This window comes from Oryzias latipes, chromosome 15 (genome assembly GCF_002234675.1).
Source record: "Oryzias latipes chromosome 15, ASM223467v1".
Taxonomy (NCBI): Eukaryota; Metazoa; Chordata; class Actinopteri; order Beloniformes; family Adrianichthyidae; genus Oryzias; species Oryzias latipes.
In genome coordinates this window covers 23,639,137-23,661,135 of record NC_019873.2, presented here as the reverse complement: position 1 = coordinate 23,661,135, position 21,999 = coordinate 23,639,137, and the positions used below count along the sequence as shown (strand labels likewise).

Here is a 21,999-nt window from a genome sequence, read left to right as displayed (position 1 = left end):
TTCATTTTACATTTTTCAAAGCTTCATGCTAGAGCTGGTTGCTGTAGGACGTCTTTGAATTATGTAACAAATATATATATATATATATATATATATATATATATATATATATATATATATATATATATATATATATATATATATATATATATATATATATATATATATATATATATATATATATATATAACTTTTTTATCATTTTTAAACTGATATTCGTAATTATATGTGTGTGTTGTAAAGGAATTGATATGTTCCACTCCCTGAGTCTACAGCTTCTTCATGCTTTGTGGATCCCTGGGAAGCAGTAAGGTATTTTGGCCACTATGGGGCAGTGTAGAGTGATTTCACCCATGGGGCAAATTCAACTTGAGGAAAAACACCCCAAAATAGGTTCAGGAAAATACATTTATCGACAGTGATCACATGTATCACTTCACTTTAGCTTATTATCACTTTACCCTAATTCATAGTGATATTATCCTCTGGTGTAAAACTGGGCTAGAAATATAGAAGAAAATGAAGCATTATTAAAGGTAAAAAAAAAAAAGATTAGGAAAACAGCTTTATTTTCACTAGTCAAGGATTTTCAAAAGACTCCCACATCTAACTTGAAGGGGTTAAATGTTTTGTGTTGTTCCATTTGGCTTGGGAAGTGCTCAGAGCGCCAGCAGAAGCCCTGCCTCAGCAGTTTAGGCTGCCCAATAAAGCAGCAGGCTTCATACCACTGGGACAGAATGACGACCACAGCCGGAGACAAGCCCATGCCACTCCATCCAGCAGCCAGACAGGACAGTCCCACCACACAAACTACACAAACGACAAGCACACAAAAAACACACGCACAAAGGTGCACACAAAAATAAACATTTACACACATAGAGACGTATGACCATTACTTCAGAGTTTTGGGGTGTTGGGTTAGGAGCCACAGACAGGAAATGACATTTCCTACGTTTTTTGGGACACATAGGGAAAGATAGAGAGAGGTTGACGGAGGCTGTCAGAGGGAGGGTGAGGGAGAGAGTGGGAGTTTCTCTAAGTGGGAACAGAGCCTTTACTGTTTCATATTACAGAGAAAAAGAGGAGAAAGAGGAGAAGAGTTAATGGTGGGCAAGGGCTCCGGTGGGTTGTGCAGTCAGGCTGTATTTGAATGTAGCAGCCTTTGTAAGTGCTGTGCAGTTGTCTGGGTTTATGGATTCGCTGACTGTGGAAAATGTACTTCTCTGTAGTGGTCCTTGTCCTGACTAAGGCTCTGCTCACAGGTAAGTTCACTTTGTTTACAGCAACATAGCAAGAGAGCAATCAAGCAAGATGGGGAATAAAATGTTTCATCTGCTGCACAAACCACTGTGAAACTATGGATTTTACTAAAGAACCGTATGTATTGTGTCCCTGCAACAAACATCTTTTTATTTTTATTGCTACCAATGTATCAAAGTATTTTTAATGTATTCCAGAAAAGTCTAGAGAATGAAGGACATTCCCACCTATTTTTTGATAGGTCTCCTGTTCTCACCTCCTGCAGTTTTGTGTCCCCCTTTTTTCTTAAGCTGTGTTTGGATAGAGGTTTCAGAAAAGTCAATACATGTCATAAATGAATACCCAAAAACAAATATTTAAAATATTCCTCATTAAGTGAACATCAGTGTTTTATTTTTCCACCAGTCTTTTGCCTTCATTTAACAAATACATTTCAGTTCTAGTTTGGTGCTTTTCATGTCACTATAAATTGTAAAAGACAGAAACTGGAGGCCCTTAGGGAAACTCCTAATTAACACACAAACACACACAGAGACTCACATGCACGAAGCAGGGTGACATGAAGGACCAGATGTTCCCTGTTGTATTCTGTGTATGGGGTTGTACCTTACTGATGATGAATGTTTCTCACTTGTAGCTTCTCTTTGTCTGTCTGATCCCACATATTGCATCCAGGCTCCTATTGTCTTCAAGACAGATGCAAAACAACTTGTGTTTGTAATAAACACATGTTCAGTACATTCAAGGATTTAAAGTGTGTTGAAGCAGTTTTTTTTGTGATTGGACAAGTGTTTTTTCTTCTTTTTAACTATAAATATTTTATTAAATATGCCATTTAAGTATGTATAAGTAGCACATAAGTAGACGTTTGAAGTCAAGTTTGAAGACAAAAAAGTATTTTAGAAAAGCTGTAATTAAACATTAATAAACTGCTCTGATGTAATAGTAAAAAAAATGCAAGAGACAAGAGATAAATAATTTACATTAACCAAAATTCACAAAATTATTTTCATATAATTTTATTTTTGTTTTTTGCCAACAGAGGTTTGTCAAGCTTTGAATGTGACAGTTACCCCGGGGCCTGTTGTCCTGGTAACAGAGAAAGACAACCTGACACTGTCCTGTCTGGTGTCTCAGAGGAAGAGGAGCAACAGTTTCCTCATCCTTCGATGGTTCTTCTCCCCTCTAACTTTTCCATCTCTTGCACCTCCTTCTTCTCCCCCACCCACCTCATCTCCAACACTTGACCCCTCACAATTTCTCATCGTGAAGACGGGCATCAGGAAGCTGAAGCTGTATGGGAACTACACCCGCAGATTCCCCCATCCAAAGTTTCATCTGCATGATGAAGAGGGCGGGGATATATACCGCTTGCTGATCCTCAATCTGACAGGGATGGACCAGGGATTTTATAGTTGCAAAGTTCAGGAGATTCGAAAATATAGAAACACATGGAGATCCTCCTCCAATGGTACCAGTACCATACAGCTGAAAGGTAAAAACTTAAACTGAAGCACAATCACATAGGAATCACATTTAGTCCTTTGACACCTAAGTTAATTTTCAGTCATGATAAAAAAAACAAAAACAATTACCGGTATGTTTTTGCTTTCAAGTGATGCTGAAGTGCTTTGATGCATATTTGCATCTATAGGCATCAAGGAATTTACTTCAACTGATAATAAGGTGGATTTACAGACATAAGCTACGCAGACACCGGGCATAACCAACATTACTGTTTACGACGACAAGTACACCACATGTAGTTGGAAAAGGCTTAGTGTGAAATGTCAAAGGGTTGCAAATCTTGTGAATCTTTCTCCAGGCTTGTTGTTTCACAACTCTATTCTGATACATGAAAGAATATAACAGATATATCAATATTTGCACAAACCACATTTATTAATTTCTCTGTCATGATCAATCTTCAAACGGTTGGGTTCGTCACGACCAAATCCAAGTCCCTGACTAGTCATAGTTTGACATAGTTCAACTAACAACACGTGTTTTATGGCCGCGCATTTTGTATGTAGAGCCCAAAAATAAAAGTAAAAACCTGCGTAGTTTTGAACTCGGAAGTTTAAAACAGACATACACGTTTACATGTATTGTTCATTGGAAGTGGTCGGTGGAGCCCGCATTGCCACTGGTGGTGTGAACGTAGCTTAACAAGTGAAAGAAACATGCAGCTTTTAAGTTTCTTGAATAAATTCAAGCCACTCTACTTCCCATCGATCACAAGGAGCAAGTGTAGAAATGATATCATTAGTCATTATTTGAATAATTAAATTTCCTCACTGAAAGAGTTTTAAAATGCAAAGCTGACGTTTTTTTAAAAGACATTATATATTTTTAAAAAAAAAGAACCATCAGGGATTTTAAGTTTAACCTTTATAATAATGTAGTAGAATTTTTAACCACTCCAAAAACAAGACCTCCAAAACTTTTTTATTTTTTTATTTATTTAGTTTTTCATTTTATTAGTTAAAGGTTGTGCAGCTAGGAAGCTTCTGTTCACACACTGTTAGGGCTGATTACAGAGGGATATCCTACTATGTTTCTTACTTAATAATGCAGCACAAGCAGCTTTGTAATCGCATACCTTCATTTTCTGGAATGATAGCTGTTTACAAATATCCCAGAGGTGGTTGGAGCAAGTGTCACTGGATAATTACAAGATCTTTATTAAAACATTGATGATTTGCAACTCAGTGCTACTCTGTGTTGCTGTTACACCACTTTGTTTATTATATTAATGAACTGGTTATACTATTCTTTGCAAAAGACTCTCTTTGAACTCTACTATTAGTGGAGCCTTTATTTAGGAACCAAATTTGGATTTCTTCATTGTAATATTCTTAGCAAATCTGGATTTGAGAAGTCCGAAATAGAATACATATTTGGAAATACTCTAAATCTTTAAATTCAGTTCTTTATAATATGAAGCGTTTGGTGTGTTGAGCCACTAAAACACAAGAGTTTATGAAGTAAGGAAGGGACCCTAAAACCCAGCATGAAAAAGTACTATTACCAATCTAGATAAAGGTGAATTGCATCTGTTGTTATTATAATATATTGTATAATTTGATCACAAACCATATTTAAAAAATATATTTCCAAATAACTAATAGTCTTGGCACAATTGTTCACATGTTAGGCACTCTGGTTTAAATATAACAAAAGAAAAACATGCAAGGAAGACATAGTATAATAGTATGTGGTCCTCCATTTACAACCTAAATCTTTGGCTTTCCCATCCCAAGACAAGAAGCCCACACAGAAAATCACTTAGTGTGAGACTATGAAGGGAAGAAAAAGCTTGCTGAGCTGGCAACAATGTTAAAAAAAAACATGATGTCAGCTTTCAGATTTTACTGTACTACTTCTTTGTGGGACTCAGGAGAAAAGTTTTACAATCAAAGTCCAACTTATTTATTTTGTGTCACAATGCTACAAGAATGGAAGAACCTCTTTATATATGATTTTATTAAAATAAGCCATAATTTGATCTAATTCGATTTTAACAGATTGCACATCAGTGAAACAAAATGAATACTGGAAAGGATTAAAAATGAACAAAAAAAATAAATAAACAAGAAACACGTGATTTAAGAAAACATTGAGCACTAAACAAAAACATCTCAAATGTTATTTTTAAAATCTAATGTATATTTTTTTATATTTTTTTTACATTTTGTTGATGCATTTTAAGAACTGCATTTGCCATTGTTTTGGTGTTTCTGTTTTTGGGCTTTCCACCACTGAGCCACCATGTTTTGGTGTGGTCAGCTCTTCCCAGCATCACATTGTTTACCTTATACTAGATTTATGCCTAATAAGCATTGAGGTTCGAGTCAGACAGATCTGTGCGACAACGCCCTGCCCTATATTCAGGCCCGCTGAGGAAGCCGCACGACCTCAGGCATGTTGGTAATGCCGTCACCACAGAACCGGGAACACAGGAATTGACATTAGGAGGGTAAACAAAAAGGAAAATTGTTGCACTCCAGGAAAGCCCTGAGTGGAGATTTCAGTTTAACACCACTCACTGCTTTGACAATTTCAAGATTTTACTTACTGATTTGCATTCTGCTACTTCAACAAATTAAACAAACAAAAAAAAAAAAGATTTCTTTTTGCTGCTACTCTGACATGTTTGTTACAAATTAGACTCCTATCATTTTAACTGAGCCCTCTGAGCAGAGACCAGGACCTGTTTCTGCAAGACTGTATATGGATTTTTTGCATAAGCGTGGCACCTTTTTACTGTATGCGTGCTGTACACATCTGCAGGACATATGTTGAAATTACAGCCAACCTGCTGACCTCAGGACTGTTTATACAGATCAGATGTGAGGTGCAGCTCGCGGTTTGCCCCAGAGTGAATCTGTTAGATGTGTGGCTCACTTGCATTAGCCGAAATGCAAACTACTCACACTGCTGGGAGATTATTCCTAACTGTGGCTGGCATCAGATTTAACCAGATTAGCAACACCTTCCTTCAATTTGCACATTTAATCAACATCAACTCTAAAGGTTTTTCTTGCATTATAGATATGTTGAACTGATACACTGTCTTGTGTATTTTTTCCAGTTTTCTTTGATGTTTTGTAATGGCACTAAAGTGCCGTTCCCATGCAATCAAACATTATTATTTTGTTGAAACAGTGGAGGCAGATTTGAAAATTTTGCAGGGAGTTCATTCTTCTGGAAACAGGTCAGACAGCAATTAGAGGTCATTTCTTATTTAATATAACCCTTGTGCTATCCTAGGCACTTTAACATTGGGAGTTGGGTCATCTAGACCCACTAGACAATGCTCTGAACCTTTTTTCTTCAATGATGTGTGATCTTCACTGGTGTCCATGGATTACATGAAATCTTCACCTTTATCCACCTTTTTCATGGTAGGGAGAACACGTCAATGTAAGGGCGGGGTCCTAGGGTAGCACAAGGGTTAAATCAACCTGTATGTGAATTCAAATCTCATTATGGGAGCAGAGACAAAGTCATATCCTTACCATAGACTCTCTTCAACATTTTGCTAAATGTCTCTGGCGCACACAGAAGAGGCAGGGACATCCGAGGCATTTCTTTTTCTTTAACATAAAAAACAAGTGACCAACAACAGGAAACAGAACAGCGGGGATCCCCTCAAGTTCTGTCCAGAAAACACCAACATCTCTGTGTGTTTTCATGTGCTTGTTCTGGCTTCATCTCTCTTTTCATGAAGTGGTTTAGATATTTCTGGAAACAACTTACTTTTTCCTGCTGCTTTTGATGATAGGAGTTCGAAGACTCAGCGGTCTCAGCGCCCAGCCTGATCAGAGATTTTTGTGTACTGACTTTTTTGTAACATTTGTCTCTACAGTGCACTTTACTCCCGAGGATGGTAGCGGTGAAGGATTGTGGATTTTGTTTGCAGGTACTGCCTTAACTCAAGACTGTTTGTTCACCCCTAAAAATGATTTGGAACGCTACTTTTCTGAGTATTATTTCTTATTTGTGTGTCGTTTTTAGATGTGTATGTTTGTGTTGTGATCATCTGCTCATTGGGGCTGCTGTCCATCTTTCTGTTTACCGTCGTTCTAACCTGCCAGTACTTACACAGAAGACACAGACTCAAAGGTTAATGCACTTTCCTACAAGTCATGCTCATGTTTTACACGTCGTTTGACTTTTTTTCTTTGCTTTTTGTGCAGCCAGTTACCTTCTGGTCAGATGTCCAGAAAGCAGGTGCATATATGTTTTTTTTAATTCTGTATAGTGATAAAAACAGGCTAATCAATTGAAGGTTTTTTTTTTAAAGTATGTTGTACCTTTTGTATATTAAATTGAAATTGAGTCTCTTGTTCTTCGAACAGTTCGGGTGAGACTGTGACCAGCTCCAGCAGCTGCTCCAGTTCCTCCCCACGAACTCCAAGGAAAGAAAATGGACAGAAAACTAACAGAGAAATAGCAGTGAAGCCTAAACCCCCTGAAGAACCACCAATTTACATTCCACCAAAAGGTAAACCCAAATAATGTGAAGGATATCGAAAAATGAATCTAGTACTGAGATAGGTATAAATTGATTGGGAAGTAAATAATTGGTTTCTGGCAAACTTTAGTTACTCTTCCTGCTGTGCTCTACCTTTTGTGTACGTGTGATGTAAGCAAAAAGACATTCAATCACAAGCTTTCATCTCAAGTCAGGTCCATTACAATTGGCTGAAGGTGAACCACAGGGAGGGATCTGTGTTTTGTACACCAAAAAACATCACATAGAAATTTTTTAAAGCATTGCAAACATGCCTGGATAAATTAATATGACCCATTTTTAACCACAAAGAACAAAACAGTCTAAAAGACCCAGAATGCCAGGTTCTAAAGGCAGTGTCATAGCCACTACGTACTGTACTTTGTGCACAGATTGCACGGATGAAAATTGGTCATATGTGAATATATGTGGAAAAAGTGAAAAAACGTTGTGGTCTTTAAGTGAATTTTCACAAATGTAACATAAATGAACCATGTTAAAACCAAGGAAGAAATATGAATAAACCACGAAAAGTACACATGAATCAATGTTGAACATGAAGCATGCAAGATTATTGCGCTGTTTATATGCAAATCATGAGTGATTCATGCGTCAATTATGTAATTTGAATGTGACGTGTGCTGTATACACCTAATAAAAGTTATACATCGGGGGTACATGCACGAAAAGACATATGTGGAACGGTCGGGGAAGGCCACAAATTTGCCTATGCCTCTCCCAAAAATCATGCACAGTTGTGCAGGAATTACGTAATAATTACTTGTCAACTACATGTAATCATTTGCTTCCTGTTAAATTTAGAATTGACTTTAAGATTTTGATTTTAGTTTTTAGAGCCTTGCACGGACAAACCCCGAACTATATTTCTGACCTTTTAACTCCCTACACTCCTGCACGTTCCTTGAGGTCGACTGCTAAAAATCTTTTATGTGTTCCAAAGACTCGTTTTAAAACTAGGGGACACCACGCCTTTCAGGCAGTCGCTCCCCGACTTTGAAACGACCTCCCCCTGTCTCTGCGCCAGATTGACTTAGTCGAGTGTTTTAAAGCTCAAGTTAATACATTTTTATTTAGGAGAGCTTTTAGCTGACTTTTACTTGTGTTCACTTCTGCCTGTTTGTCTGTTTACCTCTATGCCTGTGTGTGTTTTACTGGGTCTCGTTACTGATTTAAGTCGCTCTCTGAGAGAAGTGCTATATAAATAAAGATTTACTTACTTACTATTTACATGTTTACTTACATAAAATACATGTAAACTGTGTAAATCTGTACCGACCAAAAAAAAAACCAAATTCACGTAAAGGGGTGGAACCCTCGAACATTGACGACTGACGAAGGCTAGAAACTCTTGTGAATTACGTACATCACATGTGTATCACGAAAGACCGAAATTTCACTCGTGGAAAATGCGCAAAATGTCAAAAACATTTTATTTTTGTTTAAAATAAAAAAGTATCATTGAGGAAAAACAGATTTTCATTCTTAAAAGGCATTTTCATTTGTAGTTTTAAATGCCAATTGAATAATATATTTAGATTTTATCCATTTTGGGGGGGGGGGGGGGGGGGGGATGGACTGCATCGCCACAAAATGAAGCTGAATCTTTTACGCATTGATTCATGGACCATGTATTGAAATGCGTCTGGATTAATAGGGAAAGTTTCAAAAAGTAAATCATTAAAAGTACTGATGCATTCCTAAGAAGTATAAGTAAGCATTACTCCTCATTTGTCGATGGGGGAATTTGGCCTTTATGAAGTTATTGCTGGTATTTTGTAATGTCTATGATGAGTATCAATCCATAAAAAAGTGACACTCCAAGAAGATTGAAAAAAAATAAAAATAAAAAAACTTTCCAGTGAGCTTTATAATTATTTTTCAGCATTTGTTGACTTTGTTATTTCTGGTAGTAATATGTAAGACAGTTTTTATTCTTTATTTTATTACGTAGTCTTCATTAAAGGTATCAGCCATGACTCTTATTAAAGGTTGAATTAGAATCATGGTATAAAAAAGGATTTTAGCAGAAAACAGTTGTGAAGACAAATTCAGCTTTGCCTATTGTCATGTTTATGGATTCATTCCTCCTGGCTGCTGTCTTGCAATGATTAAGCTTCTGTTTTTTAGTGCCTGTTGCTGCAAAGAGACCTCAGAAGCCCAGAAGATTGAAGACTCAGCCGAGACGATCTGCTGCCGCTGTAAGTGCCCCCACCACCACCGCCCTTCACGCTGACCAGCTGCATGCTCAACATGAAGAAAATAATGAAAATGATAAAACATCAACACTTATAAAACAATGCTTGGCAATGCATTTATTCAGGGGCAGGAAATGTTGTTCTTCAAGCACAGAGTTGTGATCAAGATACCTGCAGAAGGGAATTGGTTTCATGACTGCATGATTGTCTAACAGTTTATTGCCATCTCTTCATTCAGTTATGAGCTTGATAATTCTATTTAGCTTTATTGCTTTTGAAACACAATTATTTATTTAGAGCGCTTCATTGGTTTTATATCTACGATAAAAGTGTCGAATGCGTAGGTACAGAGGAAATCTGCTCAATCTAGAGACGTTCAGGTTTTGTACTGTTCTCGAGATTCTGCACTAAAATGAACAAGATGTGAGTGCTTCCTTCGCATGCACATACGGATTGAATTAGTGCAATTAGACACATCTGAGAATGTTGGATAGGAGTCCTTTTGTTGCGAATGATTTCCAAGTAAACTGAATGTTCCAAGAGCTCCTGCAAACACAGTAAACACATAGTTTCTGCAGCTGAGAATTGTTTACAAAGGAACACAACTGTTTACTGTCAAATATACCAGACAACATATATGGACATTTCTTGTCTAACAGGAAATGTGTTATGTTTCTCTTTATTCCATTCTCGTAGCCTCGAGAAGAAAGCCTGACATATGCAGAGCTGGAGTTAGTCAGACCGAGGAAGGAGCTGCCGCGTTCCTCCAGTCCTGAGCCCACGGATTCAAGCCCGGACACTGTGTATGCTCAGATCCTTTTCCAAGAGAACCATCTGTAGATATGGAAATACCATCCCAAAGGAAAATATTTATGAACTTTTTGTATAACAGTTGCAATTGTTGTTTTTTTCTTTTTCTTTTTGTGTGTGTGGGTGTGTGTACATGCTTGTGTTGGTAAGGTCGCAGTGCAGTTCTGGTGTGGTACAGCTGTTTTCTTTTTGTTTTATTTGCTGGCATTGGTGGCCTGGGAGCCAGATGTTCATAGCTCTGTTATTACTGTTAACAATTTCATATTAACTCAGGACAATGTGGAAAAAAAAGGAAAAAAACTTTAAAGGCTTTTTAGGTGCATTTCTAATTATTATGAGAATAGTTTTATGAGTAATACAAAATAATAACAAACTATGTAGTCCTAAAAAATCTTCTGCTTCAGTTTAGGCAAAAGATTTTTTTTTTCAATATTCACAACAAAAATTAAAGGCATAAGAAAAATCAGCTTTGAAAATGATTCAGTTTAGTTTGACTGCATTGGTTGTTTGAAGATTACACCTGATAATAATATATTTGAAAAGAAACTATTGTGACCTAACCAATGCCATGATAGCAAACATGCACACTTTAAAGGCTTTTCAATGTCAGTTTTTCAATAAAATATTACACATGGGAAGCACAAAGACTGAATTTCTGATAAATCTAATTATTGTGAAATTAATTCTGGAAGATCATGTGTAAGCTACTTTGTGAAGGTCAGTGTGAAAGATGTGATAAAGATGGAGTTGTTTGGAGAAAGAAAATGATGCACATCCGCACTCTTACCCTTAGCGGGTGAGAGAGGTTGAGCGAGAGAAAGAAAACCCCCACGGTTCACAGTCACTGACTGGGATGAACCCGCTAATGACTACATTTATTCAAATTAGACAAATTGTAATCATGGTTAATAATTAGCTTTACAGTGCATTATAATTGGGTTAGGCTACAAGATGGTTCTGCCTAGTGCAATAATTTATTTGATTTAATTATTCTAAGGAACCCAGTGGTCTGACATCTCCTATCATAAAACCCAGCCGGATAGAAAGAATGGATTTAGCTGTTGTCTTTTGAGAAGGTCAATGTTCGCTCTTTAGGAAAATTATGAGCACTATTTTCCAGTCTATTAGGCTACTCCACTTAGCACAATTAGCCACACGTACAAAGGTTAAAGGGAGAGAGCCCTTCCTTTATGACGGAGGGGAGTATTGCAAGCGTACGAGAGTGCAGGTGGGAGACAGAAGGAAGCGTCCACAATCATACCACTTCAATATGGTTGCTTCTTTATTCAAATATAAAACATGTGCACTGATGTGAGAGTATTGGTTTCCTCTCTTTGCAAAGTGATAACCATAATCTCACTTCAGAAGGGTGAGATACAACGGTTGTACCATTGAAGAGTGTGAAAAGTGCATCTGTCCTCGGGTAACCGTAAAACACATGAAAAAAAAAAAAGGAGAAATGCAAAACGCATAGCTCAGCGAAACAAGAAGACATTTTAAATCACCCACAACACACATACATGGCCGTGGAGAATTACGCTCCAAAAGAGCCGTTAAACACTTATAAATACCACATTACAAACCAAACTGAAAACACACTGTGTAAAACAAAAGGCAGATCAAGTATTCACATACCAACAACCGGAGTCATCAAAGCTAAAATGTGGGAGTCTGGTAAAACTAAACGCTGACTTCTGTGCATGCTCAAAATGCGGTTTTTTAGGAACGAATGGTCCAGCTGAGATGACTTTTAAAAAAAAAATCCAGTGTTCAGCATTTACTTTATTCTTTTCTTATTTTTTGGAGCCAAACTCTGTGGGTCCCCCCACAAAATCCTTGTGATTTAGAAAATTAAAACAGAGCTAGATCAATTAAAGCAATACTGCTTTAGTGTCACTTTTAGGAAACCGGTTCAATAAATAAAACCCTGATTTAAGTCTCCCTGAATTACACATGAAAATTCAGTTAAAATTGACATTTAAAAATACAGAATGCAGCATTCATATAGGAAGTTGGTCGTAAGGAAGAATACCCCCACAGGGGCAGCAAATAACAGAGGAGTTCTTACTCCTCCACATGGTTTTATACCTGAACAGTCTCCAAACACAAATGGAGAATTGGTGGTTTTGAGTTTGTCTACCTCTCACTCACAAGTCCAAGTGAAAACTCTTCCCCAGGCATCTCCGACCAAAAGAGTAGCATGACTCCTGCGCCGGAAAAAGAGAATATGTGGTAAGAATTGTGTGAAAAGTGGTTGTTTTTAAAGAAAAATATTCAAATTTAGTCACTGCCAAAACTAAAAAGGTAGGTTTGAGTTGTTCACTGCACCTGGACATGGCCAGAGAGGTGATGGCGGGGTTGTTTTTGCAGCGGCGCTGCGTCTGACCACTGCTCAGCTCTTCACATAACATCAGTCGTCTCCTCCAGCCTTTATCCTGGCCCTGCTCTCTCTCTGTGAATTCATCACAAGATTACATTCCTTTACTATGAAAATAACAGGTGTGATGTCCTGACCCCGTGATCCCCACCAACAATTATACTGTGAGTAACCAGAGTCCACCTGCAGTCAGCAGGTTTTTAAACGGAGCAACATCCTTCAGACATAAAAGCTTCAGGGTTACGTAAAGACTTGTCTCAATGTAATTTGAAAGCATAATACTCCTATGAGGTGACGCCAGGCTGTAACAAACGTGTGCCAAATTGGATCTGGGTATTATTGCTTTCTAAATTATACAAGCACACACCCATACGTCAGCAGAACTACTCATCAGCGTTTACTGCCTCTATGCTTAATAAGTTTATAACAACATAATTCCTTCTAACCCTAATACTAGTGAGGGATGTGTGGCCATTACAAGCCTTTATCTGAAAACAATGCTGCTTAGGTCTGAGATGAGCTGTTAAAAATGTATCATCTCATACTAAAAAACATCTAATTAGAAAGTGGGATTGTTCTTAAAGTCCAAACAGTGCTCCAAAGTTGCCTTTTAATCGGTTTCAAAGTTTTGCTACTTTCTTTCAGCCACTCCTATTATCTGTTTTATCACAAATTCCCACATACATATCTTATCCAGCTGCCAGTAACATTACCGTCTCTCTCTGCTCCGTCTAGCCCCGGGGGTGCAGGCTCTTCTGGAGGGCCAGGTAATTGTGTTCTGTTGTACTCTGTCCTCCATATCTGTGTGAGGGACACATAACGAGTGGCAAAATCACAGACATAATTCAACATAATAACAAGCGCACTTACAAAGGGTTACTCAGATTGTCAAATGATTGTGTGTGTTGCTTTTGTGGGGGTTTGTACCCCCGCCCCCAAGTGATGCACAATGTAGAGTTTGGAGTTTTGATTGCAGAAAGGCATTGTATGATAATAACAATCCTGAGCAAAAAAATAAAGCCAGACGACACACATACACACACTTCCCCCATGCTGTTATTAATACCTCCAATGGACACTGGTGCCTGAGAGGCTAATATCAAGTTAATGACTACCAAAGCAGAATACTGTACAGAAAACAAACAAACAAAAAAAACTGTGACACCATCTGCAATGCCCCTGCACACAAGAAACTCACCCGCACAACGCCGTCTGCACAGCCTGTGACTATGACATTCCTGGCATCCCACTCGTGACGCTGCGTAAGGCCGACACACAGGATGTCTGCTTGAGGCCCACAGGACGTGTCTGTGCGAGTCAACAGCTGACCCTTCATGGTCCACAGGTACAGTGAAGGTCCCGCACATGACGCAATCTCACCCTGGGACAGAGGGGAAGGGTGTTGGCTCTCGAATGTGGTCAAAAGCTGCACAACAGTACTCCCATCCTCATACAGTTCATTAAAAGGGGAGCAGCATCATGGGCAGATTCAAAGGAAGCAGACAGAAAGGTAGACTTACAGTTTTTTCATTGATAGCCAGAGCAGAGATGCTGGTTGGGTGCCCGGCTAACTGTGTGATGTAACTCAACTCCTCCATGTCCCACAAGATGCAAGTAAGGTCACGAGAGCCACTCACTATCAAGCTGTGGACCTCAGATGCAGCTAGACATGTCACCGCATCCGTGTGACCGTATAGGGGCTATGACAGAGTCAGAAAGTTTAAAAGCGCATTACATGAAGAAAACTGACACTGTGCAAGTAGAGCAGTGTGCAGACGACCCTACCTGTCTGAGCTTCATGCGGATGAGTTTGTCCTTGCTGACAGCAACATCCCATACACAAACAACGCCACTGCTTCCAGCTGTGATGACAGTGGTCGGGTTGGGGCAGGCGGCGCAGTACGTCTCTCCCCAGTCACACAAATTCTCCCTCACTGCAAAGTTCTAGTGATAGAGAATAAATGATCCATTACTAAAACATTCACTTTAATAAACTGACCATATTTTGTATCGTGTGCTGTAGGGGTGTAACGATTCATTTTAACAACATTATGATTTATACCAAAATCTATGGTTGCTGATGTGATTTATTGTCAATATTGGTTCATTTTGAACGATTCAATTGACGGACAAAAAATCGATCCCTGACATCTTTGGCCAAAACGTCAACCAGTGTGACTCAGAGATAAATACCTAGGTACCAAACACTGCAGGTGAACTTTTCCAGATTCATTGTGTTTCTTGCAAAATAATAAAGTGTAAATGAAATATGTGTCCAAAAAAACAAGTAACCAAGAATAAATGGCAAATCTATTCACATTTTAGTTTCCTAAAGTTCCGCCCACTGTTGCTTTCCACATCAGAAGAATCCAAAGGGAACAGTATTACAACATTCTATCACACTGTGTGGTCACATGTCTTTGCAAAAACATTTTTTGCTGCCATCACATGTGTGTTGTCCACTGTGACGTCACTTGATCGCTTTTACATTTTAGTACAATAAACTTACTAAGCCTCATCCAAATGGTATTTCCCAGTATTGATATAAACAATTTATTTTGTATTGAAAGGATTTTAACATGGTATGGGTTGATTCAGTCAAAAACTTGACCCAGACAGATAGATCTGGGAGTATAAATCGATTCATCGGTTAGGTCGAGTAATCATTATACCCCCAGAGTACTGTGAACTGGGAAAAAATAGTCATTCCCATCATACCTAACTGCATTTTTGACATTATTTTTTAAAAATATTTTTTTGAAATTTGAAATCTTAGCTTTAAAGCAGAAATATAAAACAACGCAAATAAACATTTTAAGTTGAATAGCAGGGCTTCATTATATTAAAAAAAAACATTTTTAACTAAATGGATCACTTACATTGGTTTCCCCATCATAATGAGCCATTTATTTCAAATTGACACAAGTCACATTTCGCTGTATTTCTTTAAGTTTGGTTTGTATAAGTGTGCCTGGTTGTGCATTACAATGAATAGAAGACAAAACCTCTCTAAAGCCTTGTATTCCTGCATGCATACCTTTCCGGTGGCATAGTTTCCAAAGGCACAGCTGTTGTCCGGGAATCCCCAGCTGAAGAAGCAGCTCAGCAAAGAGGACAGGAGAAGCTGGTTTTTCTCGAGAACCACAACCTCTTTTTCCAGGCATATTATCTGACCTACTGGACCTCCTGCCAGCTCTGTGGTCAGACAGAATCCGAAGGAAATAACATTATTTAAAGTCAACTGTACAGTATTCACAAATGAATATGGTGCAGGGAATCCTGTAAATATAAGGTCATATTGGCAAACATAAAAAAAATATTTTAAATAAACTTGTAAGACCAAGTGAAGGTAACAGCTTTCAAACACATCACAATAAGTGTTTGGAGTGGAGTAAACTTGCAAAGTATTTCATTAAACTGACCAGAGAAAACTGGGCAATTAAAACAGTTATTCCCAGCTTACTAGAGAGCAGGTTTGGTCCTGGGGGGACACCTGCATCACAGTAAGTGTATGTGTGAGTGTATGTGGGGGAGACAAAGTGAGCAAGGCCATAATTGAGCCTGTAATTGACCTATTCATGCAGGAAAAGGGAGAAATCATTATATCCTGCTGCCTGCTCTCCCTCCAAAATCCCAGGAAAGGAGTTCTCTCTGCGTTGGTCTTAATGTTCCTCCTCCTATTCATCTCTATCTGCTTATTGATCAGATCAGACACTGTAAGATTTAATATGAAATGTAATATGCAGGAATCTCTCCCTGAGCATTCGCAGATTCATCTCCTCTCCCTCAGTGGGCCTGTAGGGATATTCAGATTATTAAGTAGGGCTCAGCTGAAGAGTCATCTCCATATTGTAGCTATAGCAGAGAGCTTCTTCCACTTTTCTGTAGGATAAATTAATCTATGTACATTCTCACTGCCTTGCAAAGATTCCCCAGAGAAGTTAGAACATCTAGTGTTTAATAGACAGCAAGTGGTATAACATAAATGAAAAGACAAATCCCAGAAATAGCAACCATAGATGTGCAGTAGTATAGGCTGCAGAAAATCACATAGCAAAATAACCCCAATAATATTTATTTATACATAAATATTCCCATCATGCTCATATTCCCTTCAAGCTTGGTACCTCTATCAGAGGTCTGAGAGCATTAGGGGCCCTGGGCAGTTTCTGCTCCTACAACCAAACACCTCTGTGGATCTCAAATGTTGCTCCTACTCCTAGTTAGGAGTCACAATACCAAGTGTTCCACTGTTGCCTTCACCTTTCACATTTTTTCCATTTGTCTTCTACATACATCAGAGGAAATGTTGGATGCATTGAGACAAATGTAGAGAAGTGGATTTAGATGGCTTGGACACGCTCAGACAGTGATTGTGTTGGTGAAAGGATGCTAGGGTTGGAAAGAGGCCTAAAAAGTAGACCAAAGAGTTGAATGTACTTGAATGAAGCTGATTGGTGTGAGCGAGGAAGATACAGAAGATAGGTTAGCTGGAGCAAAAAGATCCCCAGATCCCCCACATCCACTTGCCTCACAATTTTGGTGTCAATATTAGTATCAGTATTGACCAAGATTAAGAAACCCTCAATTCTTGAAGCGTTGAAAAAATAAAAATATATATATATTTTTTTATTAAATCTTGAGCCCCTCAATTTATTTGCTTCACCCTTTTATTTTGTATGCCATCTGATCTGGGCTGTCAGACTCCTGGTCTTAGCCTAAATTCAGGCTGTTTCCTTTCAATGGCAAGACAAAATTCTTGTTTTTTGGAAAACAGATCAATCAATAAAACTGTTGAAAATATGTATTTTTGAGCCTGTCATTTGCGACGCCCTTCCACTCTGCTGTTCAATGTCTTCTAAAAATCAGCTTGATTACAGTCTGGACTTTTCCTTTACTGTGTTTTACCTTTGAATGGCTGTGCAGGAATCTTTAGTTTGTCCAGTTTAAAGAAGAATGGAGTGGGAGTGGGTGGTGATGATCCTTCTTTCTTAGAGCCACAGCGAGGTGGATGGGGTTTGGTGAAGATCTAAGAAATGGAAAACGATTTTTAAAGATTTTTTATTAACAAAAAGCAGCACATTAGACTTTAAATATTTACATTGACAAATATTTTTAACCCAAGTAAGGCGTCTTACCTGTTTAGGAATTTGTCCAAAATTACTGACATATCCCAAGATTGTGCTCTTGATGATGGGATCCTTGTTATCTTGCCTGCCTTTCTGAATGTAGAAGTAAGGGTGGAATGTGTTGACACTTTCGACTGCAGCTGGACCTTGTTGCCGACATCCGAAGATCAGGTCTATCCACAGGTGGAGGTGTGAACTCACATAGTCACTTTCTAAAGCCTAAAGCAAACAGAGCAGAGAGTCGTTGCACAAGTAAAGCCAGTGAGTTATTACAAAACCGCTAATCATTCAGCTGAAACAACCAGCACTCATTATTGTTTCTGTGAGTGCAATGCTATCACTCAAACTGTTAATATCAGCATATATACAAGAGACATAAAAGTGCTACAAGATTGCACAGCCATAGAAATTATTTATATACAGAAGGTTTTTTTCTTTCTTCCAAATGTTAATTTAGAAGTCCAGGCAAAGGGGAGGCAGAACAGCTGTGTTATGAGCAAATCCACATGTTTAAAATTAAAAAATGATTTGTAGAAAATTAGCCAGAGATTGGTTTTGAAGAGCTAATAGGTGGGCATTATGACCAGGTATATTCCTTGCTATAATAAACCAATCCTGGAAGAATAGGGAAAAAAAATATTAAAACAAGAATATATGGTCTTGAGTTAATTTTTCTTTGGAAGAAAAACAAAACTATGTTTTAAAGTCACTAATTTTATGAGAGTGGTGGCCAATATGAGTAGTTCAGTAGATTACAGAGTTATAACTATCACAGATGCCCCAGGAATAGAAAAACGGGAGGTCAGACTAGAGAAACCAGAAGAACAGAGATACACAATAACACCACACAGGACGGAGAAGCAACCAAGGACAAAGCAAATATTCATTCCATTAACAGCCAGCTGAAAAAACAAGATCATGAAAGATGAAAGCTCCTTTTCAATTTTTTTGTTCCTTGTTACCATCTCATCTTCAGCTTAATGACTATGTGAGTTTGACAAGGGAAACAACTCTGAATCAGTATCAGTCTCTTACACTGTAGCAGAGAAAAAAATTAGTGCAATCAGTACTTTGACACAGGCATCCAGACAGCTGTTGGCTGTTTAGAAACACCAAAACACTGGCTCTACAGTTCATATAAAGATAGCACTGACAAAAATCACGAGGACTTTTGGACAAAAGTCTTTATCTATGAGAAACCACACAACTTCAAGGTCACTGACCTCTCGGTGGACTCTGATGAACTCTTGGGGGTCACCCTTTGCCCAGGGAGGCAACTCAACATCTCCAATAGTAGTTCCATCCTCCATACAACCTAAAGAGACATGGATGTACATCATTATTCATGGTAAACTCAAGTGCGGGCTGCAAAACACAACAGAAAAGCCCAAGGAGTCAATAACGGAACATTAGGTTTGTTTGAGGTAACCCATTCCTGATTCACATTTACAACCACTTGTACACAGAATACTGAATTTACCCACATTGCAGACATAATTTTTGGTTTTTCCATGTACTCCTTCAATAAAATACACAAAAAAAAAGTAGGAACACACAAGACCAGCTTTACCGCACCTCCAACTGATTCAAAAAAATTAATAATGAAATACATTTGAGTATTTTGGGGGTAAAAAGTATTGCTCCTAAACAGTGTAATAAACATTTTATCAAAATCCTTTTATTGTCATTACAATAGCGAGTTGCAACAAAATAAGAGCAGCTTGAGACTCTGAGGTACAAGGAAACGAAAAGAAATTTATGTGCAATGATGCAATATATAAATAACACTAAAAGTATAAGTGAATAGCCTATCAGTAAAAGAGCGAATATAAATAGTACAGTAAAAAAAAAAAAGTACAAGTCCAGTAAGAATAAGGATAAGAAAATCAGAAGCCCAATTGCCAACAAGCTTATGCAGGAGGAGTGTGTGTATGTGTCTGGCTGTTTTTGTGGATGTTCAATAAAGAGACTGCTAGTGGGAAAAAGCTTTTACTCATTCTGGTGGTCCTGAGTTTGTTCTTTGGGTGTAACTGTAAACCTAAAAAAGCCATACATTTTATTCGAATCAGTCGAATGATTTTTTTTTTTTGCCACCTGTTAGCAAATACAGTATGAATTGATCTTGATATAAACTATTAAAAATCCCATTTTACGTCTAATATGTAGCTAGTTAGCTGCACAGATGATTCTATGAGCATCTATAGAACGACAGAAATTTATCAGGAAATACTTCTTTTGGGTCATTAGAAGTGGTAAATGGAGGGTGTCTGACCAAGATGAATGTTGTTGGAGTTGAGCAGGAAGTCAGGCAGGTAGAAGAACTCTGGAATAAGCTCTCTGACGTCTCCCATGTTGTCTTTGGAGGCTGATTCCCACTCTTTCTTTATGCTGTAGAACATGCGCTCTGGGATATCAAGGCCTCCCTGTAAGCAAACAACAAACACTGCCGTCAGACCTCCCTCAGGATGAAGGACAACTTCCATTCAGCATTTTAACACAGAAATCATATTTCAAGCTGTTTGTTACATCAAGCAGGCATGGGGTACTTGCTAGAATGAAAAAAAGCTTTTTATCTTTACGTAAAATTCTATCATTTTGATGGAAACCTCGTGAGAGAGAATGTAATTTAAAATAAATCAATTATCTCAATGAATGAAAATAGCATATACAGTGGTAAACTTGGTTAGATATGTAAATCCAGTTATGGATATTACAACACGCCCGTTATGTGATTCAGAAGACAAAAGGGCATCTCAATTCACCAGATGAACATCTTTATTGCTTTATTCTCACTATCAAATATGCATGTCTTTTCATTATAATCAACTGGCTGCTGTATGCTGCATTGGAATATTTGGAGCCATTTGCATTGCCTTTTTTGAGATACTTTCTGTAAATATTTGCATATATATTAAAATCTCTCAACATTCTGCTTTCACACCAAAAAAAAAAAACATGCACACAGAATGTTGAAACAAGTTCATTTTAGTTTTTTTTTCTTATTATTGGAATCATTTTTATAAATAAAAAGTCACAAAGTGGTGATTGCCAGTGAGAAACAAAAGCAACGGGTTTGCAGAAGAGGATAAAATAAAAGTTGACCTTTTTAAAACTTTTTGGGATAGGATATAAATTTAGCTTTTTTATTTTATTTTAGTGTATGACTAAAGATCTGGAGGCTCAAGTCTTTAGACTAATAACTTCTATGTCCAATTTTTAATAAAAAAAAAAGCAGTCCAAACAAAATGAACTGCATGTACTGTGATGCACACATTTGGGTTTTTTTTTATGTCCAATTTTTTTTTTACAAATTATATTTTATCTCAAAATGTAAAATTATTATTCTTTTCATTATTTTGTCAAATGAACAGTATAACTAGCAGAAGCAAGCAGCTGCATCACACCAGTTTAAAGGTTTTTTAACTTTGTAATGTCTGTGGACTCACCTGCAGCATCTGAAAGGTTTGGGAAAATGGTTCCAACCTGACAAGAAAGGAGGCCACAATAATGGCAGAGGAGTAGTGGGTACAGTAATGGCAACGTGCTGACAAGCCTGTTGAAGGAGTGAGAAACGATTTTAGGGAAAACTGTGAGCTCAGTAAAAAAGGACAGTAGGAAAGAAGGTGACAGCGAACACCTTCAGGATCATTGTTCTCCACTTCTTCGTATCTCTGAAGGAACAGTTGTTTCCTTTTCTCGGTCTGAGCTCCCATTGGTTTTGACAAGTCACGGAAAGTTGCAGGATTGGAAAGATCGATTGTCTGTCAGGAGTAAAAGATGAATCAAACCTTCAACTAATTAAAGTAAATGAATTAGGAGAGAGAAAATCACGTTTTTTGTCTTTACCTCTGACTGATAATCAGCCAAAATCCAGGGGAAAACTGGATACTGCATCAAATCATTGTATGTCCGTCCAGCGATGGTATTCAGATGCATCAAGTACTCAAAGTTAGTTATCTCCTCTTTCTATTAAATAACACACAAACAATGGAAAACAATTCAAAACAAACAGACTTTATCAACAATAACTGATCTGGATTAGCATGAAAGTAATCCTCCGTTAGGGCTGATTACAGGAAAAAAAACTGTTTAGGGAGTTTAAGCATTACCTGCCATTTATGAAGGGCCACCTTTTCAACTACAGGAGTCTTTCTGTAGCACAAAAACACAGCGAAAACTTTAAAA

The 21,999-nt window shown here is 37.8% G+C and overlaps 2 protein-coding genes and 1 long non-coding RNA gene across 5 annotated transcripts in view; 1 reads left to right on the top strand and 2 right to left on the bottom strand.

Moving 5' to 3' along the window:
- Positions 1–255: 255 nt before the first annotated feature.
- On the top strand, positions 256–10,950 carry LOC101168233 (V-set and transmembrane domain-containing protein 4). The gene is made up of 8 exons (XM_011484496.3): positions 256–1,265; positions 2,306–2,758; positions 6,635–6,688; positions 6,784–6,891; positions 6,966–6,999; positions 7,128–7,273; positions 9,431–9,501; positions 10,195–10,950. The coding sequence occupies exons 1-8, from the start codon at positions 1,217–1,219 to the stop codon at positions 10,336–10,338; spliced, it is 1,059 nt and encodes a 352-aa protein (XP_011482798.1). The 5' UTR covers positions 256–1,216; the 3' UTR covers positions 10,339–10,950.
- On the bottom strand, positions 6,169–6,688 carry LOC111948805. The gene is made up of 3 exons (XR_002874797.1): positions 6,526–6,688; positions 6,285–6,362; positions 6,169–6,203 (listed from the first exon to the last, which is right to left on the bottom strand). It is a non-coding gene; the product is annotated as an uncharacterized LOC111948805 (long non-coding RNA).
- Positions 10,951–11,569: 619 nt separating the features above from the next.
- Positions 11,570–21,999, bottom strand: part of wdfy4 (WDFY family member 4) — a 39,923-nt gene continuing 29,493 nt past the window's right edge. For 2 of the 3 annotated variants that reach the window (XM_020709618.2, XM_011484495.3), the window contains exons 50-64: positions 21,924–21,966; positions 21,661–21,780; positions 21,452–21,575; positions 21,261–21,367; positions 20,087–20,237; positions 19,038–19,129; positions 17,824–18,033; positions 17,594–17,714; positions 15,723–15,880; positions 14,471–14,629; positions 14,206–14,385; positions 13,884–14,066; positions 13,399–13,486; positions 12,637–12,760; positions 11,570–12,515 (exon numbers count right to left, since the gene is read on the bottom strand). In XM_020709618.2, the coding sequence (XP_020565277.1) occupies positions 12,452–12,515; positions 12,637–12,760; positions 13,399–13,486; positions 13,884–14,066; positions 14,206–14,385; positions 14,471–14,629; positions 15,723–15,880; positions 17,594–17,714; positions 17,824–18,033; positions 19,038–19,129; positions 20,087–20,237; positions 21,261–21,367; positions 21,452–21,575; positions 21,661–21,780; positions 21,924–21,966 (1,924 nt within the window). In that variant the 3' untranslated portion in view covers positions 11,570–12,451. Of the gene's footprint in view, positions 12,516–12,636; positions 12,761–13,398; positions 13,487–13,883; positions 14,067–14,205; positions 14,386–14,470; positions 14,630–15,722; positions 15,881–17,593; positions 17,715–17,823; positions 18,034–19,037; positions 19,130–20,086; positions 20,238–21,260; positions 21,368–21,451; positions 21,576–21,660; positions 21,781–21,923; positions 21,967–21,999 lie in introns of those variants that run through there. The other variant, XM_020709619.2, reaches the window with a different exon arrangement.

Coding starts and splice junctions, on each gene's coding strand:
- LOC101168233 (XM_011484496.3), top strand. CDS start 1,217: ATGTACTTCTCTGTAGTGGTCCTTGTCCTGACTAAGGCTCTGCTCACA. Junction 7,274..9,430: donor AATTTACATTCCACCAAAAG/GTAAACCCAAAT, acceptor TCTGTTTTTTAG/TGCCTGTTGCTGCAAAGAGA. Junction 9,502..10,194: donor CGAGACGATCTGCTGCCGCT/GTAAGTGCCCCC, acceptor CCATTCTCGTAG/CCTCGAGAAGAAAGCCTGAC.